General features: G+C 28.6%; 1 protein-coding gene across 4 annotated transcripts in view; it reads right to left on the reverse strand.

Moving 5' to 3' along the window:
• LOC107437401 (tyrosine-protein kinase Btk29A) overlaps nt 1-21,984 on the reverse strand; it is a 91,210-nt gene that overhangs the window by 30,543 nt on the left and 38,683 nt on the right. For 3 of the 4 annotated variants that reach the window (XM_016049392.3, XM_016049395.3, XM_016049393.2), the window contains exon 2: nt 790-870. In XM_016049392.3, the coding sequence (XP_015904878.1) occupies nt 790-870 (81 nt within the window). Of the gene's footprint in view, nt 1-789; nt 871-10,843; nt 10,921-21,984 lie in introns of those variants that run through there. The other variant, XM_043047016.2, reaches the window with a different exon arrangement.

Raw genomic sequence — 21,984 nt, forward strand, 5'->3', positions numbered from 1 at the left:
TGTTTTTTTCTGACAAAAAGAAAAGAAAAAAAAGAAAAAATAGTTGCTGATAAATATAAAATATACGATATTGTAGTTTCCCGAACTACAAATAGATTTTTGTATCAAAAATGTATTCGAAACTGAAATTTTCTGGAAAAAAAATTTATCGTTAGACTTTTGCTGCTGATAAATATAAAATATACGATATTGTAGTTTCACGAACTACAAATAGAGTTTTGTTTCAAAAATGTATTCGAAACTGAATTTTTCTGGAAAAAAAATATTGATCATTAGATTCATTCTTGTCAATCACAATACATTTTAAACACTGATCGATTAAACGATATCAATATCGCCGTTTCTCGATATATCGCTCAGATTTTTCCTAGATTTTTTTTATTGCTCTTTAAGGAGTAAATTAACTCGAAATTTAATTGACTAAAAACTTTATTGACATGTGCAGATCGAAATGAAAATCGACATGTTTCAAGCATTCAAAAGTAGGTGTCCATCTTCATGACCTGGCAGATATGGATGACGTCAAACAAGTCTTGAGAATGGGCACCTATTTATGAACACTCGAAACATCTTGACTTATATTTCGATTTGGATATTTTCGAAGCAATGAAGTTTTTAATCAATAAAATATCTTACCATTTCAGTTTCTTGGGATTATTTATTTAACTTTCAATTTGTTTAAACGAACACTTATTTATATTAAAGTTCAATAAAAAAAACTCTTCAAATTAAAGCTAATTTAAGTAATTAATTAGTTCTTTATTAGGGAAGAAAAAAATTTGGACTCACCTTGACTAATGTTAAATCCCCATCTTCTATGGCTTGAAATGGGTATAAAGCAACCACAGTTTTGACGCAATTTGTTTTCATCTAAAAGAAAATAATAATGTAAGCAACTTCAAGAAGTACTTCATAATACTTATAAAAGTTAAAGAGCAACTATTTAACACTTCATATTCATTTTTCACTTAGCCTTAATATAAAATGTATTTGTTTTTTGCACTTTAAGTTCATAACGTTTACTTATGCACGTAACGCATGATAGTTTTATGACTAAACTCGATGAAATGTGACAAAAAACAGGTAAAACATATGAAGCGCAACATTCCCTGTTGTTTGATCATCAATTTCATAAATCTAATGCAGATTCCTGTTTTTCATCAAATAATTCAAATTCTCACGTTATAAATCTTTTATATTCTCGTAATCTTCTTAAATTGAGTATTTTGAAATTTAAGTTTAAAGGTGATAGTACAATTTATCTGTTTATTTTTAGAACAGTTTAACGAATTTTCAGTGTAATATCCCAGTAAAGCTGATTAAATTCATAATCTCTCAGAGATTTTAATGATTTTTTAAGTTTTTTGTTTAGAATTTTATTAATCTTAAGTCAAGTAATTATTTTTTTATTGAGATGAATAATCGATTAAAATTATTTTCTCATAACAATAAAATCGGAATCAAAACAAAGATCAATTTTTTATTACACGCGTAAAGCATTTAATTTAATTTTATGCCCATGTAAAAAACTATCAGTTTCTTAATGGTAAGAAATAGATATAAAAATTTCCCTTTTTATAATCTAAAACGCCACTAAACAAGAAATAATTATAGATAATAGCAGCATGAACAAGAAACTAACAGTATATAGATACACAATAATGCTTCTAAATTTTATTTTTGTAAAATAATGAAAAGGAAGAATTAAATAAAAAAAAAATTATTTTACAATGACAGAAATTTTAGAATGACTTCAACCCTTTTAGGAGGCCGAGCCTAATAATATTACCGTGCAAATTAATTCTTTTTAAACTTAAGCACACCATACTCGGGAAAAAAATTCCGGTACAACTACTGTAATGTATGGTAAAGACAGTTTACGGGCTTAAAAAAGAAGAAAAAATATAACATAATTCTATTTAAGAAAACCAAATTATACGGTATTTAAACCATTCATTTAGCAATTTTTCCTTTCAAATGCTAAAGGTTCAATAGAAATTCTGGTTTTCATAATTGCAGTACTTATTCCATACAGATTGCAAAAAATATATAACTAAAAAGTAAATTTAACCAGATAAATGTGGTTTTTATCCTATGCTCTAAGGTATCACGATAAAATTACTAAATTTTATTACATTTACCAAATTTTATCTCAAAATATAAAACTTTGTTTTACCGTTAGTTTTACTGAAATCATTATCAAAGCACTTCGGTAAAAATTACTGAGCTTCTTGGTGTTTCCATAGAGCCAGAAACACAGTAAATCTTACCATATTCTGGTAGGTTTGACCTTACTTTTTTTCTCTGTGTATGGTTTTACTTAAACTAATGAAGGTTATATTAGATAGCAGCAAATTCACAACTTAAATTGGTCGAAGAGGTACAGATATTATGTTTCATTTCTTGAGAGTGTAGGGTGCTTAGATATAATTCGTATGCAACCTATTTGCTGATTCAAAAGAAAAAGATTGTTAAGAGGTACTAACTAGTAAAGCTTACCAACATTTTTACAACTTAATGGCATTTACAGAATTTCCAATGCAGAACTGGAATTTTTTTTTTCAAGAAATATATAAGCTTCTTTGTGCTGTTTAATTTTCATAGGTGAATTTCAAATTTGAAACTTTTTTGATGTCTAACAAAAAATACTTTTTATTGGAATGACTTTGCCTTAGGTATTTATGATTTTCAAAACTACTTGAGATTAAGAGTTATTATCTATAATATTATAAGAATTTTTCAAATGTTTTATTTTCTATAAATTTTTATTAAAGAGCGGTGTTAAAAATGGGCTGTGCAAAGCGGCAATATCAAATTTTGCTCTTATATTTTATAAGTTTTAAAATTACTTCAAAACACTTATGGATTGAAAAATATTTTTTGTAACCAATCTAGAATATTTCATTGCTTTTTTAAAGAAATTCCTGGTACATATAAATTATTTTGTGTCCATTTTTTGGTCCAAGAGAAATGTCCGATCTGTTACTTTCTGGTCTGTTACCAAAGATAACTTTGGGAAACTAATCTGGAATTATTTTTGCTCCTTAAGCTACAGTTTTGTTTTTAAATGACATTTTTATTCCATTTTTGTCAAAATACGTAAGTTTAAAAATGTTATACGTAACAGAGAGCCGAGTAAATGTTGCTATAAACTTCTACGGGAGTTTGGACAGATCACTAGAATTAAAATTGTATGGGAACCCATGCGCGGAAATGTCATCGTACGCGGCTAGAGACGTTTTCCTACTATGATCTGTTCAAAAGCACACGAAGAAACAATTCATAATAGTGCGATATTAATCTCCTTTCGAAATGTTTGTTAATTACTCAGAACTTTTACGAATTTGTTTTGCACCTCATATTTAATTTTTGAAGTCCTGGAAATCAAAATTTATTCAGATATTATCAATTAACAGCGTGTTATTTATTAGCTAACAGAAACGAAACTATTTTAGAATCTATAATTAGAAACAGTGACGTATCCTTAACGTGATTTATACTAATCGATTTTCATTATTTAAAATAGTAATAGTTTTATCTTTTCTTTCCAATTTGAAAGTCTATGGCACCGTTCAGATTATAGGGAAAAAAGTTATCGATACCAGTGCATATTATAAAGCCGGAAATGAACTAAACTTAATAAGATTTCAGTGATAACGTTAATTCTCCATCGTTGCAAATACTATTATTTTCTTCTTTCAATTGTAAGGTAACTATCAACTCTTCTATCGCTTTTAAGAAACGAGGCCACCGTGACTAAATTCGTTAGAGGAAGTAATGATGGTTTGGTTGCAGAAACAAGGGAAATTGATTTTCGGCAATTTAAAATGTATGTTCTTTTTTACCCTTTCCACGCATCAGAAGTTACGCTACAAAAGATAGAATCAGTAACGAAGATTTCTAATTAAAAATCAAGTTAAAAGAGCTCAAAAATAAGAGAAGATAATTTAAATATGAATAGTAAAGAGTCAAAAGCAGAAATTGTGTTATTCAATCGTATTAAAACAGGGGTTTCCAACTTACATGAGGCCAGGGGTCACAATTAAAAACACAAATCAAATGGCGGGCCGCAGCTTTATCAAAATTTTATGTAGGACTCGTATATGTTTCAAGGAACATTAAATATTACTGTCAGATTTTTACCAAGTTGTACAAAACAAAAGTATTGAATTACAAATTAAAATAAGAAGTAGATGTTTGAAAATATTTAATTGCATATTAAAAAATTCGGGCTACAATAACTTTAACGTGCACCTATGTATTAAACAATTAATGTGCTGTGTTGTTACGATATAAAACTTTAAAAAGGTTGGTATTAAAACTTACATGGTAGCACACAAAATGTTCAATGAGAAAATTGAGGTTTGTCTGCTGCAACCACCAGAGAATAGATACTTACATTTTAAATTTACAAATGTGTGTAAATATTTTCGTCCAAAATGAGTGGTTTCTCAAAAAGTTAAATCGGAGAATTTCTTCGAGAAAATTTCTGATACACACATGCTAAATTATATTCACAAAATACAAGAAAAATGAGCAAGATACACGATTATTTTGTATTTGAATAAATATTTTCTTGGATGCAAAACCTGAGAAATAAAATTTTTTTCACCGTTGGTATGTTAAATTTCACAGAAACAAAGATATTAGGTTTTTATTAACGAGAAAAGTATTTTAAACCCATGCAGATTTTTTGCAAAAATTGTCCGCAAAAAACTGACAACTAATATATTTTAGTTTGCGGTCCACAAGAAAAAGCTTTGCAGGCCGGATGCGGCCCCCGGGCCGCCAGTTGGAAACCACTGTGTTAAAATAACTACCGAATTCAAAATTAAATGCTGAATTCTTTTATCTATTTTTATAGTTTTTAATATGAAAAGGACTCCATATAATATGGAACATCCGTCCAATAAAGATTAATTGGAGATAAGAAAAAATATTTGAATTACACTCTTATTATAGTATTATTTATTATAGTGAGTTGATCGCTGTACTTAATAATTAAATAACAGGATACATGATTCAACTTAAATAAAAACATGGTTCAATATAACATGTTATAACGTTTGCTGCAAACTCGTTGCACCTTAAATGGTTCAATGTATCGATATTTTGGTTTGGTTCTTTAAACAATTTTCATAGTTCTTTATAAGAAAGGGACTCCATTTAGTAGGGAACATTCGTACAATAAAGATTAATTGGAGATAAAAATAAAGTTAGAATTATACTGTTAGAAATATTGGAGCTGTTAAACAATACCATGTTGAAATTTGATGCAAATTTATTATAGTGAGTTGAACCATATCGTTGTACTTCTACATTTAATAACACGATACCAGGTTCAACTTTAATAAAAACATGGTTCAATGTAACATGTTATTACAGTAGCTGCAAATTTGTTGCATTGTAAGTGGTTCAATGTCCCGATTTTTTGGTGCAAGTTTTTTATTTATTTATTGATAGTTTACAAAAAAACCTTAATATGCGATTGGTTTAAGAAATGAAACGAAACAAAACTAAGTATTAATTTTATGTTAATTGAAAGCGAAGACTTTCCCTGAGAAATTGCGATTTTACTTATTCACCAAATTTAAACAAAATTTGCTGATTATATTTCCTCATTTTAATCTGTGTAAAACACTCTCTTTTAGATTTGGTGAGATTTTTTTGATCTGACAACGTTGAATTATAGTTAACCTCCTTCTTATTAATCTTTTTCGTCTTAATCTCATTTGATCTGTGAGAAAATATCATTAATAGATTAATTTGACACATAAAATGTCATGATATTATTTTTAATTTTGGTGCTTGAAATTATTCTATTAATTATTATAAAACATGTTAAACATGCATGTTGAACTCCATTTTTTTAAATAATTGTTATGTTAACCTTTCTCATACTTTTAAAGCTTATTGCAATAAGCTTATTCTTTACATGAAGATAAACATTTATTCCATGATAACCTCAAAACTCTAATTGGTAATGGAATTTAATATGCACCGCTTCATTTACAAATATGTGATAAAATCAAATCGAGACCTAAGAAAACATTAAGATATTCATCCTGATTTAAGTAATAGCGTGAAATGTGAAAAATCTTATCGCATGAGTGGAACCATTTCATTTCGTAACTATCATAATCCAATATCTAACTAAAGATTTGAACACGTAAAGGTTAGCGACACTATTGAAATCTTCAAACGCTTACCGCATCGTGGTAATACTTTGTGAAGATTGCATGTTGGATAAGGTACACTTAGTCCTCAATCATTGATTGAGTGTCACCGATAATTCAATTGATACGAGATCTAAAATGCTCTGCCACTGATTAAGTTGGTCAAAATGTCAAGAGTCGTGAACTAGCATTAATTATTTTCGTTAAGATAAAGCTTTATAATTGAAGATCATAGCGATACAACAGTGCAATATAACTTCAATATAGAATGAATGCTTTTTGATTAGCAGCTATAAGAATGCTTCCAAAAGAATCTTTTATTCAAAGACAAAGTTAATTGGTGCATCTGTAGAAGAATGATCACTGTTTACAAAATGGCGACGGTCTCTTATTATTATTCGATTCACGCAATGAGGAAGTTAAGGATTTTATTTCAAGCTGTCAATAGCGTGTTTGTAAAAGGAAAACCATTTCTTAAAGCAATGCTTTTTTGGTGTTTGGATTATTAGACCTCGATTTGATTTGATTTCAATAACTACAATTGTAATTTAAGATTCCTATTTGCTATTTTAATTTGTATGAGCTTTAAGTCGATGTGAAGCGGAAATTACAAATGTTGGAACTAAAGAATGTATGTGTTGATTTTGGTTTCCTTGGATTTTTCTAACGATGCAACAAAGGAAATAAATTATTGTTTTATGTCAAAGTTGAAGCAAGTTTCAGAAATTAAGCAGAAGAGAATAATATGAGCATGATTTCATCTCTTTTCCAATATTTAAACGCCCTTGACTTGTGAGCTCTTCAAACCAACTATTAATTTGAGTTTAAATCTTCCTTGCCAAAGGTATCTAAAGGTGCGGTTCAAGGAAAAGTGTGCCAACTGCAAACAGGCCAGAACATTTTTTTAAACGCATCAACAAAAGCTAAAGTTTAATTAAGCTTGACCTTACTAAAAATTACTATGGTAAAAATTTCATAATTCTCCATCCCCAAATTCAAAAGAGAAACATTAATAATGAACTACATTTCGTGACGCAAAACTTAATTAGATAGAGAAAAATATGATAAAAAATGCCATCGCAAAACAAAACATAAAAAAAATAAAAGATATTAATATGGGTTCAATTTTATGAATTCAAAATTGATAATTAAAGTACAGAAAATGTATGAAATTCCAGTTTATTCATTTATTCGCAACCCTCTAAAGACCAAATATTAAATGGTCATAGATCTGAACTGAATTTGTGGGCAAACTTACGAATAACTGAACTGAATAACTTACATATATACGTAACTATTTTATTCATTTAAATACGCACTCATACTTTTTATAACCCTTTTCCTGTTTAAGCGACAGCACCGTAAAAAATAGATTCTCAAAATTGAAAAAATGTGTCAAAATAGCTCCGAAATAAATAATCGTTGAACTAGAAGACCCCTTGTATTCAAAATTGAAACAGCACATACCATGTCAGTTGGCTACCGTCAAGATTCGAGCCAAGGACCTCCAGGATCATATAGGGGAGAAGGGGGTACAGTGGGTCAATTTTAAGATATTTAAATATAATTCTAAAAATATTCTTAGAAAAGAATATCAAACTTATGCATTATGTTTTCTAATCTATTAGCTCTCCTAATTAAATTTATTACAATTTAGCAAAATGTTTTTTTTACAATAAAAAGACATTTTTCTAGAGTACTACTTGTTGACCCACTGTGCCCCATAAAGGGGTACAGTGGGTCAACAAATGGGGTACACTGGGTCAACTAACGAAAAATGCAATAAATAATTTTATTTCATTCAATATTGAGTTTTTAAACTTATTTTATTGCCTGACAATATTTATTATTAAGTTAAACAGTAAAGTTGATCAAAGTTTATAAATGAAAAGTATATTTTCTTGCTCTAATATACACATTCACTACATTGCATAAAAAATTAAAGAAAAAGGTTTTAATTAGACATTACTTTATTTTAAGTTCTATTTAGTTCACAAAACTTTTGGTTGTATAGTAATTTTTAAGACATTAAATCAAAAACTTAATTTACAATAACTAATGAACATTATATGACAGGAAATCTACTGCAAAAGTCAGTTTTGTCATTGTTCTCTTAGTTCCTTGAAATACATTTGGTTTGGGCAACTTTCTCACTATATCTTTACTGTCTGCTGTATAAATGTCTGCCTCATCAAAGATAAAGGCATAACCTGGCTGAATTCTTTTCATGTAGTGAACTTCAAATTCATGTTCTTTCTTGCCTACAACTTCAGCAACATAGTGTTTAAAACTGTACTTTTTTTTGCCATGAACTGTTACTAACACGAAATCTCCAATGTCAATATTAAAATCTTCTACTTCTTCAAGTTCCAAATCCTCAAAGTCAGATTCGTTTGAAGATTCTTTCCATTCTTCCTCCTCTTCAGTTGAGCTGTATTGTAATTGCTTGTAAATTTTTGTTTGCTTATTTCTCCCTCGCTTTTTATCATTAAGTCTTTTTCTCTTTTTTAATTTTTCAATTGTTGCATTTTCGATTCTGTTTTTCACTGGTGTATCTGTAAGAACTTCTGATTTTGTAGGTTGTCGCTTTGTCAATTTTTTCTTTTTTGGATCAGCCTTAGGAAAAGGCTTTACCATCTCTGGTGTCATTTCTTGTCCTGCAAAATTTTCTTGAACTGAAGATTCTGTGGAAGACTTATTCCCTTTTTCCTGTAACACACTTTGTGCTGGAATGTTTTCCAATGAATGTTCTACATCCAACAAATTATCAAATGCCCTCGATGGACCTGGAATTGCAAGATTTTTCAGAGAGGCCTCTACATTAGGCTGGACTAATGTAGCTAGAGAAGTACCTTCTTGAAAAATACGAGGTTGATCTTCAACTGTGACATTTTCCATTGGAACATCTGTAACATTAGCGGCAGTAAAATCTTCATCTTTATAGATATTTTTATCAAAAGGAAAAATTCCTGTCGATGAAAAACCAGACAGGATATTACTTGTAGAGAATGCAAGGGGATATGACTTCCCAACAAGACCTGCGATTTCATGGATAGTAATGCGATTTCCGGGGTTATTTAACAACCAGGCTCGACAAGCATCATTATAATATTTTTTAAATGGGCCGAAAACTGTTTTGTCAAGCGGTTGTAGCTTGTGGCTACAGTGGGGAGGCAGGGTCAACAAAATTACACCATTGTCTTTTGCCAAAACTATGACTTCAATACTTACATGGCTGTAGTGGTTGTCCATGATTAAAAGTGTTTTATTTTGTAGAGACTACTTCGAAAATTTAATAAAATGTTTCATGACTAATATAAATACAGCTGAGTTCATCCAGCCAGATACTGTTGCAGCTCCATCAGATCTTAAGGGCGCACCATGCAACATAGCATTGCGGAAGTTCACTCTCGGAAATATGAAGAAGGGTGGTAGTGAGTTTCCTAATGCATTAATGACGCAACATAAAGTGACCAACTCTCCTCTTTCTGCACTGGTCACTTGCCCTACTTGCTTTGTACCCTTTTTTGCAAGTACTTTGCCAGGAGTTTGAACAGAAGTGACCCCTGTTTCGTCCAAATTGAATATGTTTTCAGATCCGAGCTTGTACTTTTCCAATAAGTGATACAATGTGCCATAGAACTGCATAACAACAGGTTTATTAAAGCCCATTGACCTGGCCAAAGATGTAGCTTCTGGTTTGCGCAAAGAAATACACTGGGAGCGTTTTATAAACCCTTCCAGCCAGTCTCTGCCAGCACATTGATTTCTTTTCCAAGATTCTGGAATGTCTTTCTTTAAGCTGGTAGCATATTGAAAGGCAAGAATTTTTGCTTCCTCAGGTGGAAGACCATGATGTAATTTACTAGCCTGGATAAAACAGTTAGCAAGCATTTGTTCTTCTTTTGTAGAAAAAATTTTACGCACAGCATAATTAGGTTTAAATATTATGTCCTTTGCATTTGAATCCTTGTCCCAGTTAACATCTTTACTTTTCAGCACATACCGTTGTAAAGTTGTATTGGAGACATTGTATACTCGAGCAGCTTCACGTATGGGCATCTTGTCTTTTAGAACAGCTTTTACTGCTTCACGCATTGTTTCGGAGTTTACCATGCCAATATTGGTTTTCCGTTCTCTGTTTCTTACCATTGTGAACTGGAAACAGAAAATCAAAGACAGGATAAATAACAATTCCCTGGTTTATTTCTTACTTAAGTGTAAATATTTATACTAATTTAGTTGACTATACTTAAAATAGCTAATAGGTTTTTGCATTTCCACAGACTAGCGTCAACAAAATGAATTTCAATAGTTTATTTTAATAAATGTATCACCGACGTATGTATAAATTCTTTTATTTAATAAACTGGCATGCAAATTAAATCAAGGTAATTTAAACATTAAAGTGTAAAAGATTAAAAGAAGGACAATGAATATATAAATAGGGGTACAGTAGGTCACCGACCCACTGTACCCCATTTCAAGTGACCCAGTGTGCCCCACATGTACCATTTTAGTATATTTCACCTCAAACTCTTGCTCTTTAAAATATTCATTTAAATAAAATATCATACAAAATGAGATCAGTTAGACTATATAAACATACCACATAACTCATATTTAATTGACAAATTTAAAGTGTAATAACAAAAAGTCTTACTTACTTCAAATTTCCTGCAGAGGATCAGAAAATAAAATGGCTCTTTCTTCCCTCCACAATCAAATTGAGCTGTTTACCTTTTTCCACAGAGTAGAGTTGTTTCGTGTCTACTTTACAAAATGTTTTCATCTGAAAATAAATTACTGAAGCAAAAATATCTTCACTGACCCACTGTACCTCCTGACCCACTGTACCCCCTTCTCCCCTATAGGAAGCTCTAACCCCATAGTTGTACACTCAGTTCAAGGAGAGTTAGTGTAGCCTTAAAAAGTGACTGTCGTAATGATACATCTTGTCATACATTCCCTTCGCTTAAAAACTTTAAGATATAGCAAAATAACCAAAAAGTGAAATTGAAATTACCTATCTCCTGACTAAGCTATTGGGATCATATTTTCCAAATTGCAACCCTTTTTACCATTGAAACTGGAAATTAGCATGCCATGATGTGTCGTTGCGGAGGCCACTATATAAAACTTCTTAGCTCTCTCTGGACTGAGGTGTACAACAATGGGGATAGAGCTTCCTATTATGATCCCGAAGGTCATTGGCTCGAGTCATGCCGGTAGTCAACGAACATCTCACTCACATTTCTACTTCCACCTTATTCTAGAGACTATGCATTCTTGAGACTATGCATTTTGCTCAAAAATTAGTATATGCTGTTTCAATTTTGAATACATGAGGTTTTTAAATTCGACTATTGTTTGTTTCATGACCATTTTAAGACGGTTTTTCTCAATTTTGAGAAACCCTTTTTGGTTGTACGTATGGGTGGTATCAAACCATGACGCTCGAGAATTAATAAAATCCTGGATGGCTAGTTCAAGATACTTAATTGTCCGAATTTATTTGTTTCCGTGTTAGAAACTTGTCCGAATTTAAGAAGTAGTAGTAGCAACAGGGGGATACGCCTGGTGAGTATAGAGGATTAGGAAGAAGTTCTAGTTTCTATACTTTTTCACATTCAATTGTGCAATTTGTCATGTAATGAGATTGGAGACAATCTGTTGAAGAACCTTTTTTTTTCTCAACACAATTATTTTTTTCGGAAAGAATGTCATGAGTTTTAGACCTTATTATGATGTCTTTAAAAGGGCAAGATGTATTATTTTTCAACAAAGAGAGAGAATGGTAAACTGTTTGGCCCGTGACAAATAATGAGCGATTTTAGTTGATTACACGATTCAGAGGGGCCACGGTGGCTCAGGGGATAGAGCGTTCACCTCCCAATGAGGTGACCCAAGCTCGAATCTCATCGGTGGCTGGTTGATACGAATTCTGTTTCCGGTTGATATAAATTGGATATCAAAAATAAAAGCTTATATAAGTAAACTTTATATGAATGAAGAAGATGTTAAAAGTAAAAATTTGCTGTCATAGATTTTACTTACTATATAACAAATATGTGTAGAGTAAAAGTTGACTCACTAAAATTTATTTATATAAAGAAGATATTAAAAGTAAAGTTTACACTCTTAATAAGTACCGTAAACCGGGGCGAGTCTACCCATTTTTTCAGTTTGTCAACTTTCAAGTGGTCAAACTTTTGTAAATATTAAAGAAAAAAGGCTTTTAATAGGTGTTTCGGAATCGCTATTTATCCCTCTTTAAAGCTGTGAAATCGATTTTAGAAAATATTAACAGTTACGCTGTTACTGTATATTTTTATAGAACTGCTGACAAATCTCTCGTATGGGGCGAGTCTACCCATTCTACTAAAATGAATGTTAACATTGTAAATAATCAAATTTTACTATTAAATTGTTATTTTAGTTACTATATAGGATATTTATGAAGTAAAATTCATAACTTTATTATATATTCCATTTTTTTATTCATAAAATAACACAAATTGAGTATTTGATCGATTATCACATTTTGATCACAGTTTTGTTTTTATAATCATTAACATTATAAAATAACATTTTTTTCTGATTATTGTTGATAAAAATAAATTAAAATTAATATAAATTTACAATTAAATAATTAATAAATAATAATAATTAAAGATTATTAACAAAATCGAAATTCAAACATTGGGAATCATGAAAAATCCTTTTCCCATTCTTTTGGGAGGTAATAATAATTTATAAATAATAATTTATTTAACTTGCATTAAATAAAAAAAGTTAATTTTGTAATATAAAAATTGAAAAAATAGGTAAAATAAACATATTTTATATTTACATTTATATTTAACCTATAAATTTTCTTATTAATGATAAATTTATCAATGCAGAATTAAAATAATATACTCAAATTCATTTAAAATGACTTAATTTTAATATAAACAAAGTTCTAAATTATATTATTATGCTTTATTAAAACTAAATACGAATGGGTAGACTCGCCCCGCGAATTCTGGCTTTTTGTTTACAACAGCAAAACTTACATTCTTTTTGTTTTTTTTTCATATAAAATTAATGTAATCTTAGTCTTAGATAAGTTTATCACTTAACCAAAGTGAAAATAGTAATAATAATAATATACTTACGGAGCACCAACTAAAAGTTTGCTGATTTTCAATACAAATCTCTCAAAAGACGTTTGAACAGGTCGGTTAAAAAGACACCAAATAAATAAAAACGGATCAAACTACTACAGCGCCATCTTCCTTAGAGTCTGAACTAAGTCCTCCGTCGGTTAAAAAAATTTTATTTGCAATTTAAAATAGTGAAAATTAAATAAAACTAAAATGGGTAGACTTGCCCCTGGATGGGTAGACTCGCCCCGGTTTACGGTACTCTCTTAAATGAATTAGATCTTAAAAATAAAAACTTACATAAATTTACATATGCTAGAAAGAAGATGATGTTTAAAGTAAAAAAATTTAATAATCTAAATTCATTTATACACAAGATATTCAAGGTAAAAGCTTACACCCCATAACTTATTGATGTAAAAAAAACAAAAAAAATAAGTAAAAACTTACTCTCTTAAGCTTCTGACGCAGATAGGACACCGGTGTCCATTTTATATATTTTTTATGACTAATTACTAGCAAAATTTTCCCTCTAAAATTCTGCATAATTACGAGCAAAAATATATTTTTTGTAATTTTTAATTATAAAAAACAGTCTAATAGTTAAAAAATATGTTAGATTACCGAAATTATATTTGTACTCAAATATGAAATATAAAAAAGTAGTTTGAATATTTTTTTCATTAATATTCAAAGTTGTACCAATAATTGATTTTGCAAATTAAAGAAATTTCAATGATGAATAAGTATTTCCTTTAGATCTAAAAAACTGCAAAAAATGGGAATTTGAAAAATTATTGCTTGAAAGTTATGTTTGAAGATTTTGCCTTTAACGTAGAAAAATACACCGGTGTTTCATGCTGTATTTCATAACCATAAATTATTAAAATGCTAAAATATAATGTTTTTCACTTATCTTGACCAAACTAATACAAAATAATGAAAAAAGTATGAAAAATATATTTAATAAAAATTCTGCGTCAAAGAGACAAAATTTACTTTTATAAAATAGATAATGTAAGTAAAGGCTTACTCAAGTTTTTTTTTTTTTCCTTTTTTTTTAAATCTTAAAACGATAATAAAAGTAAAAGCTTAGTCACAAAAATATTATTTATATTAATAAGATTTTAAAAGTAAAAACTTACTTTAAAGCGCAAGTAGAATTTTTAACAGTCGTTTTGTTCACAAATTAATAAATATGGAATAAGTAGTGAGAAATTGGAGTTTTATTTAATTGAGTTTTGCACAATAGTGCTGGTATAATTGTTTGAGCAGTGCTCTAATGGAAACCTTCAAATACACATTATTTTCTTAGCATTCCATAATAATTTTTTTTATTATTACAAAGGAAAACAGATTAATTGGAACAGATTAACAAGTTTTTGTTTGAATAAGATTAGTTTAAGCATAAATATTTAAATTAAGCTAAACAACCTACTCTAAATTAATTACTACACGCGGTCGTTATTTTCAAATAACTTTCCTCATTTGTTCTTTTGTTTTTATGCGTGAAATATTTTCTGCATAATTTCAATAGACTTATTTGATAAGTAAATTCTAAAAATATCAGAAAACAATGAACCAGAAGGTTATCTTAATATGAATTTACAATCTAATAAGCAATTTTATCATAAAATAACAATTATTATAATTACAATCTCAATTAATTTGGTTGTAATTATAACAATCGTTTTTTAAAAGACAAGGGTTAATTTTGACAAACTGAAATACCCCAAGATTAAAGAGAGTTTTTAATTATGATTACACTTAATGGATAAAGGTAAAGTTAATAGACAAAATTAATATTACTTTTATAGAAATAATATCCTTATTAACAATGATTATTTTTCTTGAATAATGTTAACACAATATTGAACTTTTTCAGAAAGTTTAAAGTAATAAAATTATGTCGCATATTTCTAATTATTTTTCTTGCAACGAAATTAAAAAATCATTTATAAATTTAATTTCAAGAAGTAAGTTTAGATTGAAGTATAAATTTTAAACAAAGGGCTATTAAATATAGAACATGCAATTGTAATTATGCAGACACATGAAAATAGTTTGTATATGAAATTTGCATGAGAAATTGTGTTTATTGAGAAATGAAAACTTTTGTATAAATTGTAATGAGAAAATTTCATAAAACAAAGAACTTTTACACGAAGAAAAAAATTCTGGTAAAATTATTGTAATATTTAGTAATGATATTTCTGGTAAAAGAAATCATAAATCTGGTAATAAAGCAAAAATACACGGTATTAATTTTGTAATTTTAACCATTAATTTTATAATTTTTCCCTTCATATGGAAAAGGTTTACCGGAAATTTTGGTTTTCAAAATTATCGTTCTTATAACCACACATTTCGTAAAAAATACAAAACCTAAATTTAAGTTTAACGTAATAAATGGCTGTTATGTCATGCTCTAAGGTATCGTAATAAAATTATTACACTTACAAAATTTTATCCTATATCATAAAACTATGTTTCATTGTTAATTTTACCAAAATCATTAAAGTATTTCTGTAAAAAATTTCGAACTTCTTGGCGTTCCCATAGAGCCAGAAATACGGTGAATTTTACCATATTCTGGTACTTTTAACTCTGGTACTTTAAACTAGTTAAGTTGTGTTAAACTACATTAACATTACTACACTGACTTTAAACCCATTTAAGATAAAAATTATTTCGCTATTAGTTAATGACTAATAGCATGGTAAAATTGCATCTTTGTGTTAAAAAGTTATAAAAGTGAGAAACAATTATAAAAAGCTCAAAAATATGCAGTTTCACCTATATGGTTTGTTTCATTTCTTTTTAAATTTCCAAAATAAGGATAAAAATGACTCGGGAAAAAAATAGAGATGTCATTTTTCCCTTTTTAACCACTTCTTGATGGCTCGTAAGCATCATATATAAAAATAAAAAATTTAAAAAATCAGTTTCAAGTAGTTTTTTGAATACGCTTGAAGAAAAAGCTTTTTTTTAATAATTTCTAATTAGTAAAATTTATAAAAATGAAAAATTGAAAATACAATCAGTTTTGAAATTATACAGATGGTTTCGACATAACAATATTTTTAAATCATTTTGATTGTGTTATAAGTATTTAAATTAATAAAATATATCACTCATCTTCCAATTTATTACAGCATAACCACATTTTACTGTATCTCGTATTAAATTTAACACAAAGTAACTCAAGTGGTGATTTAAAAATTCAACACGCGAATTTATCAACTTTTGGTCTTAAAATGACCATAACTATAATGCATGACCAACAATTAAATATGTAGTTTACTTCCCGGTAATCTTTTTTTCAGGTCATGGCCACTCGTAACAAGCCTTAAAAATGCAACTTAACAGAATGCAATTAAGAAGCTTCGTCAAGCTTCGGCTCCCTTCTCAGAAGAATGTTGCGCACACACCGTGCGCACTTTTTTATATTATTCTTTTTTAAGTTTAAGTCTTTCACTTCTTTTAACTAGATTAAAAAAGATTTCCAATCTGCTAATCCGAGAATTATTAATGAGAATTTTTTTTTGTAATTCTAAAGGTAAATGACCTCTTATATAAAGTTAATAGAGAAGTTTTAAGGGTGGGGCAAGCGTGGTATTTGCCCGGTGTTCCGCATTTTCTTAGACTCTGGGGAGTACTGCTCCAGTGATCTCCAAAAAAAAATTTTGCTTTTAAACAATAATTGAAATTTTGATTTTTTTTTAAGTGTTTCTAGTTTTGGAAATAGCAAAACTTTTTCTACGATGCATGAATCTAATGCAGTGATTCCCAAATGGTGTTCCGTGGAACTCTAGGGTTCCGTGGAAGAGTTAAAGATGCTCCGTGAGTCAGTTAAGGAGTTAGAGAGGAATTACTACTCTTTATAACCAGTGATGAGTTTTGAAACCTCAAATTATAATTAGATTCAACCTAAAAATTCCTAATTTATTTAATTTTTGGTTGCCTTTGTGAAATTATTTCAAGTAAAGTAACAATAAAATAAAAATGGCATTTTTTAAAGCAATATGATATTTCTGATAACAATATATTGAGCAAAACTATGAAAAGAACATGCCTTTATTAAATATTGCATTAATATTTCCTATCACGCTTTTCAAATCAGAATAAAATAACTAAATTCTTTAATTAAGAAATATGCTTCCTAATAGTCATTTTCAATATTTATGAAAATCTTTTAAGTGTTCATTTCAAAGTAAATCCTAATTCGGTTTACTTTATTCATTTTCAAGTTTCTTATATACACCAAATACAAATTCCTTACTCGACTAGATACAGCACAAGGACTACAAATTTAACAGTAATAAAACCTAATTTAAGATTATTAAATAATAAAATAATAAAAATAAAAAATGAAATAATAAAAATAAATAATAAAATAATAATAAATAATAAAAATAAATAATAAAATAATAATAAAATAATAAAAAATAGTCCTTTATAGGTAATAACGTCCACAATTACCTTAATCACAATTACTTTATAAATAAAGTCAGGATTCCGCTGAAAGAATATGGATTATTTAGGGTTCCGTAGCCTAAAAAATTGGAAACTGTTATCTAATGCATAGATAGTTGCATTAATGTAGTCATTACCTCTTGAAAGTATTAGTTTACACATTTCTGCTGTTAAAAATCAAAATAATAAAATAAAATTTATTTAAGCATTTTTATATAATTTCCTAAGTGGAGCCCTTAAATTCGAAATTCTTTGATAAAAATTAAAAGATGATCCTAAACTTCATAAAGAAGTTAAAAAAAAATGATAATAGAAAAATGTTTAAATTATCCATTATCCATAATAATGAAATTCGAAAAGAATCATTTAATTGGTTTTATTAAATTGGGCGAAAAACTTTCGGAATTCTAAGTGATTCCTTTTTCTTGGAGAGGAGGGAAATTGCATGTCTTATGTTTAATGTCTGGCTGAACAAAAGTTCACCGATAAAATATGCATGCATGTTTTTAATAAGACTAATTATATTTGAATTTTTTAAAATTTGTGACCTGCATTAAATAATTTTAAAATATTTGATTTCTATCCGATTCGGTTTTGTTAAGCCTAATTCGAATTCATATTAATATTGTCTCTTGTGTATGTTTGATAAACAAACTAATTTTATTTTAAGAATTATTGCACCCGAAATTTATGGTTCTTGTTTTATTTTGTATCGGTGAAGTAAATTTAGTGATACGCAAGTGTATTTAGTGACAGGCATGTGTATTTAGAGATACGTATGTGCATTAGTAGTATGTGTATTTAGTGATACGTATGTGTATTAGTTGTATGTGCATTAGTTATACGTATGAATATTTATTTAGTGAAACTTATCTGTATCAGTAGTACGTGTATTAGTGATACGTATGTGTATTTAGTGATACGTATGTGTAGTAGTATGTGTAGTAGTGACATGTATGTGTATTTGTGACATGTATGTGTATTAGTGACATGTATGTGTATTAGGGATACGCATGTGTATTTAGTGATACATATGTGTATAAGTGATACTTTTGTGTATTTAGTGATACGTATGTAAATTATCTTTAGTATTAATATATATTGTACTTATATTGCGNGCACACAAAAGTGCCGCGGCACAGTGGTTGAGAATCACTGGTATAAGTGATACTTTTGTGTATTTAGTGATACGTATGTAAATTATCTTTAGTATTAATATATATTGTACTTATATTGCGCATATTTATAGGATATATAATCCGTACACACAATTCATCTTGCGGATATTAATTTTCATCTAACAAACTGATTAACTAATCTATAGTTATAGCATGGCTAGTTAATAAATCACAATACATATGAAGCAATATGATTTAAAGTTTTCAAACTTTATCGTTTCAGAAACTTGCAAAAATCTTTTAGTTACCTCATATTTCATAAAAACCAGAATAGTATAAAACTAGTGAAGAAAGTTGAAATGTTTCAAAATTCATCTTCCCAAAATATACGGAAAACACATCAATCGGCTATTGTTAGAGCAACGAATCATTACGCAATTTACATGTGACCCTATTCCGTTTTGATCGTAATATTTAAGATAACCAAGTAACAAAACAAATCGAAATCATTTGGCAAGATTAGAAATGATTAGGAGGAAAACTTGCATAAAACAGAAAAATAAAACCTGCTATTCAACTGATTTAATCAAAAGCAAGCTCACCTGCTTTACCACTTCAATATTATTTTGACTCGGTTAAAAAGTTAAGCAAGCATACTGAGGAAACTGGGAAATATTGAGGACATTGCGATGGATATTAAAACTCGTTAGAAAAAATATCAAAAAGGGAAATTGAATATGTTAATGTATTTACAGAAATGTGAAAGATATCTCGTTATAATTTTATTTTTCTTCTAATTTGATTATTTGCTGATTTTTTCCTCCTATATTAAATATCCACTGCATGAAGTTAGACAAAAATCTACGAAGGATTTTTTTTTTCCTAAAATTGCTCAAATTTTTATTTGAATAATAAATTAGCCCTCTAACCCTTTCTGAGGCCGTGGGAAGTATACTTACCACCAATTTTTAAAGTCCATGGTGAACTTTTTTATTTATTTTTTATATAGGATTCCATTTGTTAATAACTTCAGCTTTCTTGAAATGCGTTTGAATAAAATTGGTAGCCATTTGTTTGTTTAAGAAAACGTATAAAAGTTATAAAATACATAATTCCTTTTGAAGTTGGTAGCATTTCTAAAGTATATTTCATAAATAACAAAAAATGAAAGCTAATAAGTTCCTAATAGATCGTGGTAAATAATATTTAAAATTTAGATTAATTTTTTATAAGCTAAATGAGTTCTTTTTTCTTATATGAATTACTATTCTTATATCGATTTCAATTCCAAAAATACTTTAATTTACCTTTGCTAGAAATAAATAGCCAATTAAAGCGTTAACTTAAAACTAAAAAATATTATAATGTAAGAGGAAAAAACTATATTTTAAAGAGTAAAAAAAATGTTTTTTTTTTTGAAAATATGCTAATACCTGGTTTTATCCTACTTGGTTTTATACAACAGGGTTATATGAAGAGATGATATTTTCTTATGATATTGATTAATTTGATTAGTTGCTGATTTTTTCTGCGATATTAAACATCCACTGCATGAAGTTGGACAAAAACCGGGTCCTTCTGGGTTTCCCTAAATAACTATGTGAATACAAATGCTTACATTTTTATTTGAATGCTAAGCTAGCCATTTAATTCCAGCCAAAATTAAAAAATCATACAATGTAAGAGAAAAACGATATTTTTAAAGTAAATCTTTTTTTGAAATTATGCTAATATCTGATTTTATCCAACCTGGTTAGGGTATATGAAAAGATAATGAAACAAATAATGTTTTTCAAACGGAAATATTTATTTATAGTAACAAATTAATGCCGTGATCCTTCTACGTTGAAAAATTTAAAAGATTAAAGTGGAAAATAGAGAATATTCATTGAATAACAATAAATTGATGCCGTGATCCTTCTACGTTGAAAAATTTAAAAGATTAAAGTGGAAAATAGAGAATATTCATTGAATAACAACAAATTAATGCCGTGATCCTTCAACGTTGAAAAATTTAAAGGATTCAAGTGGAAAATAGAGAATATTCATTGAATATATTGCGAAAACTGAGAATATGACATTTTTTGTGAATTAAGTTTGTTGATCAAATTTAAAAACAGATGTCACAAGTAAAATTAGGATCTTGTTATTATCCAATGCTACAACTTCATGTGCCAATCGTTTATCGTTGAGACATAGTATCCAAACTTCCAGAAATTTTTACTTAAAGTATTGAAAACTTTAACTACCCGGTCATGCCCAACTGCCTAGGTCCCGATTTTTTTCCAACAGCGTCATTTATCAACAAAAAAAAATAATAATTTATTTAGAATTCATTAAAAGTGATGTAAAACTTCTTTCGAGAAGTTAAAACAATAGCTGTAAAGAGGCCATACTAAATTTTAAACTTAAATACAACTGCAGGCAGAATTAATTTGGAGAAAAATCTTTTCAAATTGAATTTATCAATTCAAACAAATCCTTTCAATCCTAATAAATAACCGCAGTAGTCTAATCAAAACTGCTGAGTCCAGGTTTTATTTACCAACCTAGTTGACAGGTATATATATATATATTTGAATGACCAAAAAAATGAATAATGGAAATTTTTTATGTCTACATCTTATTTACCGAACCGAATAGCTCATTAATCAAATGGTGTATAATTTCAGAGGGGATTTCGTCCCCAAAACTACGCCACTGTTCCAAGGTGAAAATAAACAAATCCGCTGTTATAATATATTCCGCTGTTGCCGCTGTAATCAATTTATTAAAAGGAAAGACATCAGCGAGAGGAAAATGTTATCTAGAAAAGTGCTGTGTTGTTTCAATTTAATTTCTACGCTTGATCGAATAAGATCCAAGCAAAGTCGATTGAACTAATAATTTAGAAGTTACGAGGGTTTTTTTAAAAATAAAAAGTACATATGACTATGCCTAGTACTACCTTGACCTATGCCTAATTACAAATTTAACATTGCTATATAGACAGCTGAGATGTTATTTTCTAAGTATTTTACTCTAAATTAACTAAGTAACTTATTCCTACAAAAATTTATGCTTAAA

This window comes from Parasteatoda tepidariorum, chromosome X2 (assembly GCF_043381705.1).
Source record: "Parasteatoda tepidariorum isolate YZ-2023 chromosome X2, CAS_Ptep_4.0, whole genome shotgun sequence".
Lineage (NCBI taxonomy): Eukaryota > Metazoa > Arthropoda > Arachnida > Araneae > Theridiidae > Parasteatoda > Parasteatoda tepidariorum.